This window comes from Rosa chinensis, chromosome 6 (assembly GCF_002994745.2).
Source record: "Rosa chinensis cultivar Old Blush chromosome 6, RchiOBHm-V2, whole genome shotgun sequence".
Classification (NCBI taxonomy): Eukaryota; Viridiplantae; Streptophyta; class Magnoliopsida; order Rosales; family Rosaceae; genus Rosa; species Rosa chinensis.
The window spans coordinates 14595140-14608430 of record NC_037093.1 but is presented as its reverse complement, the minus strand read 5'-3'; the positions used below and the strand labels follow the sequence as shown (position 1 = coordinate 14608430).

General features: G+C 36.4%; 2 protein-coding genes across 3 annotated transcripts; one reads left to right on the top strand and one right to left on the bottom strand.

The window, feature by feature from the left end:
- Nucleotides 1-332: 332 nt before the first annotated feature.
- On the top strand, nt 333-5593 carry LOC112172690 (probable N-acetyl-gamma-glutamyl-phosphate reductase, chloroplastic). Of its 2 annotated transcripts, none has more exons than XM_024310141.2 (14): nt 333-585; nt 712-843; nt 1269-1376; nt 1619-1705; nt 1803-1853; nt 1960-2031; nt 2221-2340; nt 2622-2682; nt 2790-2870; nt 3525-3604; nt 3697-3786; nt 4311-4439; nt 4638-4770; nt 5179-5593. In XM_024310141.2, exons 1-13 carry the CDS (start codon nt 532-534, stop codon nt 4743-4745), a joined length of 1173 nt encoding a protein of 390 aa, XP_024165909.1. In that variant the 5' UTR covers nt 333-531; the 3' UTR covers nt 4746-4770; nt 5179-5593. The 2 variants fall into 2 exon arrangements, with proteins under 2 accessions (XP_024165909.1, XP_024165910.1); XM_024310142.2 differs by having other exon boundaries at nt 5102-5593.
- On the bottom strand, nt 5562-7037 carry LOC112170871 (F-box/kelch-repeat protein At3g06240). The gene is made up of 2 exons (XM_040507723.1): nt 6722-7037; nt 5562-6634 (listed from the first exon to the last, which is right to left on the bottom strand). Exons 1-2 carry the CDS (start codon nt 6830-6832, stop codon nt 5630-5632), a joined length of 1116 nt encoding a protein of 371 aa, XP_040363657.1. The 5' UTR covers nt 6833-7037; the 3' UTR covers nt 5562-5629.
- Nucleotides 7038-13291: the final 6254 nt, after the last annotated feature.

Sequence of the window (13291 nt, the reverse complement as noted above, 5' to 3'; positions counted from 1 at the left end):
TAAAGAACCAAAAAAAAAAAAAAAACAATTGAAGCTACAAACTTAAACTTAATAGGTGGTTGAAAATTTCGATTTCAATGAAAATTTAATACTCTATATTTGTTTTCGAGTACTTGGTGCTTTTTTTTTTTTGGTGGGGGGCACCCACAGAGATGATAATGGGCTAGTCCACTGAGCTGATGATTCGGTTTTAGACTTCGATTGTCATAGAGAAGAGGAGTGGGTGTCATTATCTGACTTGACGAGCCACCCGTCGACGGGTTAAAAGTTAAAACGGAAAAAGGCGATAAAAACTTGGGCTAAAAGCCTAAAGCCTAGTCACCTTCGCTTTCACCCATTTGTGTTTTGACCACTTAGGGATCTCTGCCTGATTCTCAACTCTAAACAAGTAAACAGAATCATACCCAACAAAAGAAAAGAAGCCTCTCTTTTTCTCTGACGCCTCCAATTCTCCATTTAAAGCTCTTGGGGGTTTAGGCTTCTTATTCATATTGAAGCTTCTTCAGGGTCTGGTGCAATTTGCGATTGAAGATGAGCTCTGCAACTCTCAGCTCCAATTTTCTCCAAACTGGGTGCCAATGGAAGGTCTTTACCCATTTACTTCAAGTCCTGCATTGTCATTATTCTGTGAATGGGGAACTTGGGTTTGCTGGGTTCAGGGTTATTCATTATAAAGTTTTGAACTTTATTGTTAAAGTTTGGTACTTGCAGGATGGAGTGAAGAATTTAGAGAGAAATGCAGGGAAGGTGTTTGTGAAATGTTCTGTGAATTCAAAAACGCACAAAGCAGAAAAGGAAGTTCGCCTTGGTGTTCTTGGAGCCAGTGGCTACACTGGTTCTGAGGTAAGTGCTCAACTTGTTTTTCATATGGGGGATAAGTTTTCAAGCAAAAAAATTGTATCTTTGTTAAAGGACATGCATTGATTTCTATAAGGCTAGAACTGTGGAATTGCTACTCTTATGCAGTTGCTTTTCAGATGAAAAGAAGCATTAATTTTCTATAAAAGAAGACATTAATCTAGGGGGAAACCGGAAACATATAGTGAACTACAGTATAAGCCTGAATTGCTGTGAGAAAAGAATGTGCTTATGGACTGGATGCTTTTCTATATTTTCCAAAGTTTCTGAATTTACATCAAAGCAAAGGATATATGAAAGGTTGACTGGGTGAGATAATATCGTCTGCATGTTGTAGTAACTGAAAGTCTTTACTGGATTAGAATAAACTGAGGTGATCCTTTCTTTTATACTTTTTTTCTTTATGGAAGATTGTTCGGCTGCTGGCAAATCATCCTCACTTTGGCATTACCTTAATGACTGCTGATAGAAAAGCTGGACAGTCAATTGCATCGGTGTTTCCTCATCTAATTTCCCAAGTAAGAATTTCTATGATTACTGTGTTTCCTTTTAAGTGTCAACACTGGAATATATGATAAATTATACTGATGGATTGGGGTTGTTACTGAGTAGCTATGTGTCTCTTCATCATTATATCTTTCCGTAAAGTTTGGTATGTGTACCCCAGTAACTGGTATCATGGGTAATTTGAATTTAACGTGTTTCATCATGTTTTTATGTACTTTGGAATTACAATGCTCTACTTTCTCAATGTTTCCAGAATCTACCAAGGATGGTTGCTATCAAGGATGCCGATTTTTCTGATGTGGATGCAGTATTTTGTTGTTTACCACATGGAACAACACAGGTTGTTTATTCTTTCCTTTATATACTTGATCCTTTTCTTCTTTACTGAATTCCTTCCTCACAAATTGAAATGTATATGCTTGATTTTTTATTTGCAGGAAATTATCAAAGGCCTTCCAAGGAGTTTAAAGATTGTTGATCTGTCTGCTGTATGCTTTGAGTAACAATACTACGTTTATGATTTGGTTGTTCACATTCTACAGTATATTTGAAACATGAAGTTTTTCTCATCATAAAATTTATGGGATGGTTCAGGACTTCCGTCTACAAGATATATCTGAGTATGAAGAATGGTATGGTCAGGCACATAGAGCGCGGGATTTGCAGGTATGTTGATTATTGTACATGCATATCTATACTTTATGGGTATACTAAATATCACCTAGCATCACTTTTGAAATAAATTGCTTCTAATAGAAACGCTTGCATTCTTAGTTTGTAGAAAATGTATCCTATAAATTTACTTGGACATGGTCATGTTCTTATTCTTTTAGCTTTTTGTTTTCCTGAATCCAGAAAGAAGCTGTGTATGGTTTGACAGAGATTTTGAGGGAGGAGATTAAAAGTGCGCGTCTAGTTGCTAACCCCGGCTGTTATCCGACTTCTATTCAGCTTCCCCTTGTTCCATTGTTTAAGGTGTGTGTCTTATTTATAAGTTCTCTGCAAATTGGATGATTATGATGAATACTTGAGGTAGCCAGGTGACATGGACTATGAACTGTTTTTTTTTTTTTTTGAATTAGGCTTCATGAGTCACTATAATAATAAAAATGTCAGTTTCGAGTCACTGACCTGATGCTAGTTAGGATTTTTTATTTTCTATGGTCCTGGCACATGCTTTATATCCTGAGTTTGTTTTGATTACCCATATTAGTCAATCACAACATCCTGGTTTTCTTAATGGACTTCCTTTGCAGGCTAATCTCATTCAATCTAAAAGTATTATTATCGACTCAAAATCTGGTGTTAGTGGAGCAGGTTAGGATGCACTGGCAGTTTCTTACAGTCCATGCAAAATCTGGCTATATATATATTCTTCATCTTACTTTTGTATAGTAACATGTGCAACCTGGTTAATTGTGCAGGACGTGGTGCCAAGGAGGCTAATTTGTACACTGAAATAGCTGAAGGCATATATTCTTATGGCATTACCCGTCATCGTCATGGTAAAATTTTGAATTTGCTGGAATTTGGATTGTTCACTTCTAGGTATCTACTTGAACGAACTTGAGAAATTAACTCTCTGTTTATGTCTCAAATTTTTTGTATTACCATTGACGGGAAAAATATGCCTCAAAGAATTTTGAAATGAAACTCACATGCTTGTAAGGTCTTCCCATTAAAAAAACTGTATCTTGCGTATCAGATCCCATATCTGAATTTCAGATGCTTTTAAGGAATCTGGTCAAAATGGGGAGATACACGTGATGAAGTTCTTTTCTACACTTTGAATTTGTGATGCTTACAATCGTTAAATTGTTGAATAAACATGATGTTTGGGATTGTAGTCTTACTTTAATTTGGAATATATAATGGCTTTTTTTTTTTGTCCTTCTGCTGACATGGCTGAGTTGGTCATCTCTCAGGTGACATAGTTCTGTTATATTCTGGGTGATCTATTTATTTGATCTTCAACCTGGATGTCTATGCTTCAACAAATTGTTTACCCTGTATTTCTTGGTAGTCATATTACGTTACAATTTTGGGATAATTCACATGAACTTTTGAAGAGTTATCTACCTCTTTAAGAAGTAGAGAGCATTTGACTCTTTTGTTTGACTACCAAAGACAGTGACCTGGATTTTATCTTTGAAATTCAGTTCCGGAAATCGAGCAGGGACTATCTAGTGCTGCCAATTCAAAAGTAACCGTTAGTTTTACTCCACATCTAATGCCAATGGTACTTACTGCACCCATATGCATTCATAGCTTTCTTATTTTTCCAATTCAATCTTTGCTTATATGACAAAATTATATTACTTTTTCTTTTAGAGCCGTGGCATGCAGTCAACTATTTATGTGGAAATGGCTCCAGGGGTAGAAATCAAGGACTTGCGGCAACAGTTGAGGTTATCCTATGAGGTACACTAGTTTCATTTTTGTGCAGATGGTTTGCTACTTCTCCATCTCGTGTAATCGGTGGGAATGAAGCAGTTAAGTTTAGCATTTAAGTGAGCACTACAGACATGCACACACTATCATCTAGTAGTTTGGTTTAATAAATATAAGTTTCTTAAAATCTATGCCTTGGAATGAAGCAGCTTCCTTTCTTAAGTTCCCATTGAATATTTTAGACAACAATAACCTGAATCAGTTAACAATTATAAGCAATGAAGGAGCTATGCCATCGTTGCTTGACTCTCTGCCAGAGTTATGTGTTACTAGGAAGAATGGTTAGTTTAGTTTTTTGTCGTCACTGAAATGCTCCTCTGTAGACACCCAATGGTAATTCGCAAGATGTTGAACTGTGTAATTTCTTCTTGGCAATGCTGTTTTGACCATAGGAAACATACATTCATGTGTGCATATATCTTATCTGCTCATTGACTACTGTCTTTGATGATGAGTTTAATATTATTCGCTTCTATTTCTTTCTACTGTTGCAGGATGAAGAATTTGTAGTTTTGTTGGAGGAAGGTGTTGTTCCTCGCACGCATAATACTCGAGGTTCTAATTATTGTTTCATCAATGTCTTTCCTGATCGAATCCCCGGAAGAGCAATAATAATTTCAGTTGTATGTTTACGTTCCCCATTCTTGCTTTTATAAAGTTGTCTATCTCTTATATGAAGAAAAAAGTGTCCAACTTGTGCTGTACACTTCTTTCTCTCTTCAATAAATTATTTATATAAATGTCAAGAAAGTATAAAGTTTATGCTTTCCATGCAATTGTGAACTGCTATTCTTGTCTAAGCTTTTGAACTGTTGGTGCAGATCGATAATCTTGTCAAGGGAGCTTCAGGCCAGGCTCTACAGAATCTTAATGTGATGATGGGATTTCCAGAGAGCACAGGGCTTCTTTATCAGCCATTGTTTCCTTAACGTGCTCATCACACAAAGCAAGCAGGTTTTTAAACTAAAACTTTCTTTTTGCTTATGTATCTCATTTAGAAATTTCAGATCTTAAGCCATCATTTACTTCCATTCTCATAATTTTTTTTTTCCCACTGCTCTTGTAGTTCTAAACGTGTAATACCACCATAAATATTAAAGACTACTTATATGACTTCCTACATTCTAAAACACCAGTTACCGGCACAGCTGGCTTGTCTCTTTCCTTTTTCGCTGCCTGTTCCAAAAGTCCAAAACATATATTTGTCTATTGGCAATATGCTACTCATCATTATTGTTTGTTTCTGAACATCTGATTTAATATTTGGCTCCATTGCTTGTAACAGCGTGCATCTAAGCATCTGAGTTTCTGATTACCTTCTCTTACCAAGGCTGATAAGTGACATTTTACTGATTGTCGAAGGTAATTAAGGTGGTAAGCAGCTATTTGCAGGAGCTGCTTGGCAAATTGTAAAAGTTTGCTTTAACAACGCAATTTTAGAATCATCCTTTCCATGTTCCAGTTAAAGATTTTGTCCTCTTAGATGCTACAATGGTTGATTTAATGGCATGAACTAAATTTACACCCCTTGGATTAGTGATGATGAGGATCTCAACTTTTTGGATTCGAATATTATGTTATTGATGTAGTATTCTTCATTTTTACCTTTTATTTTATTTTTTTTCTTTAGAGAGGGGAGATTTGAATTTGGGACTTTATCCAGAATGCTTCATCTTTTCATGAAAGATTGCAAATATTGTCCAGAGGAGTGCATATAAACAACATATTGTTTGAAGTTTGAACGACTGGAATAAAAACTGTCCATGGAAAATCCTAATTGTTGTCTTTTTCTTTTTTCTTTGGTCTGGCCTTATTATTGTCTTCGGTTGACGGAAACAATACTATTCACATAAACAACAGCTTTTATATCAGATGCTTCGGCACCATTAATGGGAAGATACTTGGATGTTTGGGTGCAAAGATTGTAGGAGACTGCACTTGCATTATTGGTAACCACAAGAAGCTCGTCAGTCTTCCAAAATACCAATGGAATCTCAATGCCTTCTAAAGGTCCGATGGTGACGTATTTGGTCCAAAAATCCTTACCAGCACCAAAACCTTCCGTTCCCCATACTTCAAAAGTTTTAGGAACTCCATATCCTGCTTCGTAGGACAAAAGAGCAATGGATTCTCTCAACACTACGAGGCTCCTGTAACATCCATCTGTGACATGGAAACTATCTGGAACTGATGTATGATGAAATAACTCGTCACTCATATCAAATGAAAGGATGAATTCCTTGTGATATTCTGGTTCTTCTTGCTTAAATGCATACCAATAATAATTTCCCTTGAAGTACAGACCTGAGCCAGGTGTACTGTAAACTCTAGTTCTGAAATCAGTTTTGATTTCTCTCCAGGAATTAGAACCCAAACTGTATATTTCTCCTCTAGTAGGATGTTCACCATACGAAATAGACAGTGCAATTCTAACAAGCTTGTAATCTTTCGCTTTAGAGTCGTATCCAAATCCGACATGATAAACATATGCTACATTCGGCGGATGGATGAGACAAGACTTGGGAAGAAATTTGAATTCCTTGATTGATGGATTGCATAATGCAGCACGATCACTACCGGCGTGGGTGCTTAGACAAATGATCCCATCGCAATGACCAACGATCTGCAGAGTAAAAGCTAGACCCATAGGAGGTGGAACAGTAAAGTCTTCAACAACAGATTGAAGGTGTGGACCATCACCAACAGTATTGTTGCAAAGATTGAGTAATGACAGTAAAACTTGCTTCCTATCACTGCTATCCCTGAGGACATGATATATTTCTTCTTCTGTAAGCTTCTTGTCCTTGAGTATGGTAAGCTTGAAAACAATGGAAATGAATGAATAAAATTTGTTGTGCATGGAATTGGACAGGTGCATGGTCAGAAAGCTAGGACTACCGATTACCTTGTACCACAATTTACAGACGCATTTGAATCTCATCAAAGACTTGGGAGGCAATCTTGACACTATCTGTGTCGTCACCATCTCTTCAGACAATATACAAGACTTTGCCATTTCTCCTGTTCTACTTTTTTCTCTTCAATCTCTTCGATCTGTATCTGTGCGTATGCATTTATCGCATTACGGACATATCAATCTTCCATTGTCACGGGACCTGAGCTTTCAATATTAAGAGAAAAAGTGGAAGAGAACAAAAATGAGGTGAAGGATCCTAGTTGAGTTTGGGGTTGAGAGAGAAACCAGGGGACATTTGGAGTAGATTACAAGTCAATCCCCTTAACTATAGGGTTAGTCCAGTTTGGTATTCAATAATTTACTCCATAATATTTGTTATGTACATGCCTTGTGATTTAAGCACCCGTCACCTTTTCCTATCCAACTTTTAATTTCACAAATCACGTTCTAAATTGTCATACTGATGTTGCCAGTGCCTCTTCCATTTTCTTCACTACACAATGCACAACTTGTTTTTGTCATCTTAAGCTCTCTATAGTAATTCAAGGTGTTAAGTTGTTGTTGCCGCAAATTCATATTCTTGTCAAAGAGCTTCAGTTCAAGCTCTATCTACAGAATGAGAAGATATTTTCGAGTTTGAGAGCAGAGGTTATGGGACAATGCATGCCCCTCATCGGCAACCAAAAGAAACTCGTTACTCTTCCAAAATACCAAATGCATGGGACATGCCCTTCTAAAGGTCTGATGGTCAAGTATTGTATCGATCAATGTTTCCAGAGGACAAAATAGCAATGAATTATTTCCACTCTACAACGCTATAACATCCATCTCGACCTTTGAAAGTAATTGATATACGATGAAACGTACAGCTCATCACTCATATCAAATGAAAGGACGAATTCCTTGGAATCCATAATATTATTTTCTGAAAAGATCCAATTAATACCAAGGATCCTATGTTAAAAATTAGGGCTGTCAATTCCAACACGACTCGAAACTCCACGAAATAAAGCGGGTTGAACCCGTATGATTAAAAAGTGGGTCAGCCGTGGGTCGGCCACAGGTCAACCCACTAACACGAAATGAACCTGTATAACCCGATTATGCTATACTTCTTCTTGAAATTTTGCACGTTAGGAGTATTTAATATTTCAATCATAGGATTAGACAATTTGAAATATTTTGCTTTTATAATTATTGGATTTAATTATTTATGAATATATATAATTATTTATATTTTTCGTCTTGTGGAGTTTTTAGTGAATTTAATTAAGTTATGCATTTTTTTAGTCAAATGGGTCGCATTATTAACCCTTAACTAAGTCATTTTGTCTAACACGACACAACATATTTGTTAAATGGGTTAAGCAGGTTGGAAACGGGTAACCTTTTTAATAAATAGGTTGGGTTTAGGTTTAAATTTTTGACACGATATTTAATGTTTCGGTTTGTATCTTGCGACACGACAAATACCTTGACCCGACACGACCCATTGACATCCCTAGTTATTTTATTGTTTTTCATTATGTATTTATAATATATAGTATTTTATAACTATGCTACTATTTCCACTCATATAATTATTTTTTGATCAAATGTTATTAATTTTTTAGATATGATTTTATCGTGTCACGTACGTTGTAAGTAATTATTCAGATTCTTGATTAGATTTGTTTGTGTGTTTATCCCGATGTCATCTTGTCAAAATATTCAGATTGGATTTTACGTGCCATATGTCAAGATATAATTCATTTTCGAGATTTTCGACTAGATTTTATGTCCACTTATCCCGATGTCATCTTCTCAAAATTTTCAGATTAGATTTTTCTCGCCACGTGTCAAGATATAATTCGTTATCGAGATTTTTGAGCAGATTTTATGTCCATATGGCATATCTTATCTTCCACTCTAAAACTCAATAAAAGGCATGTCTTGGGTTCCATTCTTCACCATCTCAACTACTTCCTCTTCAATCACTTTATTTTGTAGATATTTTAATCAAATTCTGCAATGAATTCCAATAAGGCTGCCAAGTGGGAGGAGATGACCTCCAAAGAAGAGGAGGAGATGCAAGAAGAAGAGGAGGAGGAAGAAGTTGATGCAAGGCTCCAAATTGCAAATAAAATGATGGCTGATGCTACAAATTGATGGGCTTATGAGCAACTTCACCAACAACAACAGTGGGGTGGCTCAGTTGCAGGTCGCACTTACAAAAATCGACAACGTGGGCTAGCAAACCAAAGGTTGTTGAATCACTACTTCATGGATAATCTGGTGTTCAATGAGTTCGAGTTCAGACAACGCTACAGAATGAGGTGCAAACTTTTCCTTCGCATGCTAGACGATGTTCAAACTACCAACCCCTATTTTAGGCAGTCATATGATAACGTCGGCCAACCCAACTTCTCGCCCCATCAAAAGATAACATACGCACTTCGTATGCTTGCCAATGCATGCTCAGCAGATTCCTTAGATGAATCTTTTAGGATGTATGAGTCAACTGCGATCGAGAACATGAGACAATTTTGTCAAACCATTGTCACGATCTACTAGGGACGTTACCTCTGGGCACCCACCTTAGATGATTTGGATAGGCTTCTACAACGAGCTGAGAAACGAGGGTTTCTAGGGATGATTGGGTCATTAGACTGTATGCATTGGCGGTGGAAGAATTGTCCAACAGGGTGGCAGGGAAGCTTCAGCGGCAAAGCAAAAAAACTCACCATTGTTCTGGAAGCTGTGGCAGATTTTGACACATGGATATGACATGCAATTTTTGGGATCTCAAGAGCGCAAAACGATATCATTGTTCTCGGGCGTTCACCATTATTTGATGACCTCACAGCTGGCAAATCACCACACCTAGATTATGAAATCAATGGTAAGCATCACAGTGTTGGTTATTATCTTGCTAATGGTATTTATCTAAAATGGGCGACGCTTGTCTAATCAATTAGGCGTCCTGTAACTGAAGAAGTGATGCGCTCGAAAGCAAGCGCATAATTTAACCCTGAAATGTCATTAGTAGTATATAATAAATAGGGATCGTTCTATTCCGGGGATTGAGGGTACACCTGTCAATGTAGGACAAACAAACAATTAAAATTAAAACAAAGTATAATATTTACACAATATAGACATATTTACGAAAAAGGGGGAATATTTTTGTCTTTGGTTTTCTTTTTCGAAAATAAAACTAAGTTAACAAAACAATTAAAATGCAAAAACATAAAAACATAAATGGAATGAAAGAACAAAGATCAAAACTGAAATATATGATTAAATCGATTCAAGTTCTAACATTGTTCATCAAGGTCATGCAAGAGGAGTTGATCATGTGAAACGTTAAAAGCAAACAATTTCCCATATTTTACTTTTCAATGCTAATTAATCTAAGTGAAAGCACAAAGACTAATCCTATCAAACATGCATGCAAGCCCTAGAAAGCTAGTCAAACACAACATATTCGACGCAATAAGCACCTAGAAAGGCTATCAACTCAAGTGTGCAACTTAGTATGAAAAAGTCCACCTAATTGCAATTCTCTTTGGTTAAATTCGATCTTTGTCCAAAACCTTTACTACTTTGATTCAAGTTTACACAAAACGAAAAGTCGATTTCATGTTCTTAAACCTAGCACCAATTATATCAAAACCCTAAGTGTTTGCAACCACATAAGATTAAAATACAAAAGTTATCTATCATGCAAATTTAATCAAACACTCACACAAAAGCAACCATAAATCGCAATATATGAATATGAAATTATCAATTAATCATAAAAATTTCAGAAATAATACTTTGTTCATACATATATGTCAACTAGTTCATAACCAACGAAATTCAAAGCAAAGGTTACAAAGGAGAATCGGATTACACCGTGGATGAAAATGAGATGAACAAATTGAGGAGTTGGTCTCTTGAATCTCGAAAGCAAGCTTCAAGGATGGTGATGGAGGATGATGCTCACGGCAATTCTTCTTCTTCCTTTGGCCTTGCTTGAACTCGTGGAGATGACTAGAGGGTGGTAGAACTCATGGCTAGGCTAGAGAGAGTTTTCTGATTTTTTTCTAAAGTGTAAAACACAAAGGAGAGGAACCCTTGACGTTGAGAAGAATGGAGAATATATAGGGAACGGCCGGTCTCCAAGCCGTGCAAACCTCATGGAATTAATCTGAAAATTCCACATAATTTCCTCCAATAATATCTTGCCAAATAAGCCCTATGAGGTGGTCCAACCAATCACAAAATTCCAATATTAATTCCCTAAATAATCTTGCCGAAATATATAGAGATATTTTCTGATTTTATGCTTTTAAATTCGGCCAAAACTCTTTAGGGAATGTAGGAATGTATCTAGACTTCTTTTGAGCTTTTCTTGGTCTCCACCTTTTTCTCTTTCCTTTTATTTTTCCCTAGAATATCTCTTGGCGTCATCTTTGCTAGGGTTTCACGTTATTCCTCCTTTATCTCATAGCTTTGGACGGAAAATCCCCAAGATAATCTCCAAGTGTATTTTCCTTCCATAACAATTACCCTAGAAAATCTCAACCGAAATTCTCTTTGATAATTTCTGATTTTCACGCCACTTCCTTGTTTCTCTCTTGACTTTGGACGGCAAACATCTCTAGGGTTTCTTCATTGCGTCACCCTAATTGCATGGGCTTTTGTGGGCCTTTGATCCATTTGCCGAAAATCCACTTCATTCTTGAGAGTTCTTGGGCCTCCATGCGTCACCTTTATGCCATGTCATCTTCCAACGTCATAACACTTTATTTTTCCCTTTCTTTTTCATAGTAACGTTGGAAACTTCATTGGTGAGCTTTCCTCCTTTTCGCAGGGTTTCCTGGTTGGACCAGGAAAACTTCTTTTCTTCATTTCTGCTCATTTCTGTGGCTCATTGTTCTTCATCTTTGCTCCCCTTAATGTTCGCAAGTTCCTCTTTCCATTTGTGAGCTCATTTCCACTTTTTAGCTCCGAGGTCCTGAAAATAGAAACTAGTGAGAAAAATAGAAACTTTCCAAAAATGAAAAATGGCAACTTTCCTAAACTGAAAATGGGAAACTTTCTAAAAATGAGAAATAGAAACTACCGAAAATGAAAACTTACTAAAAATGACAAATAGAAACTACAGAAATAGAAACTTTCTACAAATAGGAACTTTCCCAAACAGAGTTTTATTAAGGAAATAACGCAGAAAATGTAGGGAAATGCAGTTAAAACGTCGCATTAAAATGCTCCTATCAAGAAGAAATATATTTTTCCACTAAACAAGAGGCATACCGAAAGGATGTTGAAAGGGCATTTGAGATTCTACAAGCACGGTTTGCAATCATTCGACAACCTGCAAGGGGGTGGAGTCTCGCAAAACTCAACTCAATTATGCTTACATGCATAATACTTCATAATATGATATTGGAGGAGGAGCGTCATGACTATTATGATGGTGATTTCAACGATGATGAACCTGATCCACATAGGTCAAGAAGAACCCAGGCAAGAATTTATGATGATCCAAATTTACCTCGCAACCCGAGAACCGGCCAAATCTCAATGGAGGAATACATGCATCGTTATAGGCTAATACGCTTTAGAGCTGCAAATAATGATCTACAACAAGATCTTATCAAGCATCTTTGGGCAACTAGAGGCCAATGACATCGATGAGCACCTACTTATGAGTGTGGTATTTTTTCTTTGTTTTGTTTTTGTGTGTGGTTGCAATAATTGACAATTTATTGTCATAATTTGTAGCTTTTTTTCTCATTGTTATTTTGTTCGCCGGCTTGTTTAATTATGATGAATAAAAGTTGTTTCAATTACGTAGGTATAAGTTTTGACCAACTTGATATATTGGCATTCCCATACAAAACGGTGAAGTATCTTACAAATTGATCTCAAGAGAATCTCAGGTAAATGCATCCATGCATACATGCATAAATTGGTTGTTGGCCTAGGAAAGTATCTTTGGGGGTTTAATGGGTTTAATATCTTTTATTTATTTAAAGATATTTTTCTGTGTGTCAAATTGGATTATTGATTGCCTAAATTTTTTCGGTTTTGGTGTCCTTAATTATTTGTTAAGTATCTTTAACACAAAAGAAGGTTTCCTTGTGGAAGTGGAATTAGGTTACAAATATGTTTTTATTAGGTGTTGCACGACATCTATTGATAGATATATATATAGAGAATATATCCAGCCATAGGGGTGGGCATCTAGAGACGCAAGAATTATGATAGAGTCTTGCATGTTAGTTTGAAATTGAGTCTTCACAAAGAGTCAGACACTTGGTCCATGTATAAGTGTCATTGATTGTGTTCTCATATGCATAAAACTCTCTTGAGATCAGTAGAGAGACAGTGAAAAAAGAAGAGCGAGATTTGGTGATCGTCAAGTGAAGGAATTCTAGAAGGAGGACAAACTTTTAGTTAGATTTTGTCTAAATCTTATAGCCGAGCTAGTGCTATTCAAGTTTGTAAAAGAACATCTCATTTTTAATATGATGATCTTTATTTTGGGTTCTCAAGAGTAAGAGCTCCGCAGTGTTTTTAATCTCA

What these genes read in the sequence shown, in the direction of transcription:
- LOC112172690 (XM_024310141.2), top strand. Translation starts at nt 532, where the DNA reads ATGAGCTCTGCAACTCTCAGCTCCAATTTTCTCCAAACTGGGTGCCAA. An exon ending in TTCCTCATCTAATTTCCCAA is followed by an intron (nt 1,377 to 1,618) that starts GTAAGAATTTCT and finishes CAATGTTTCCAG; the next exon opens with AATCTACCAAGGATGGTTGC. An exon ending in AGTTGAGGTTATCCTATGAG is followed by an intron (nt 3,787 to 4,310) that starts GTACACTAGTTT and finishes CTACTGTTGCAG; the next exon opens with GATGAAGAATTTGTAGTTTT.
- LOC112170871 (XM_040507723.1), bottom strand. Translation starts at nt 6,832, where the DNA reads ATGGCAAAGTCTTGTATATTGTCTGAAGAGATGGTGACGACACAGATA. An exon ending in TCTGTAAATTGTGGTACAAG is followed by an intron (nt 6,635 to 6,721) that starts GTAATCGGTAGT and finishes ATTGTTTTCAAG; the next exon opens with CTTACCATACTCAAGGACAA.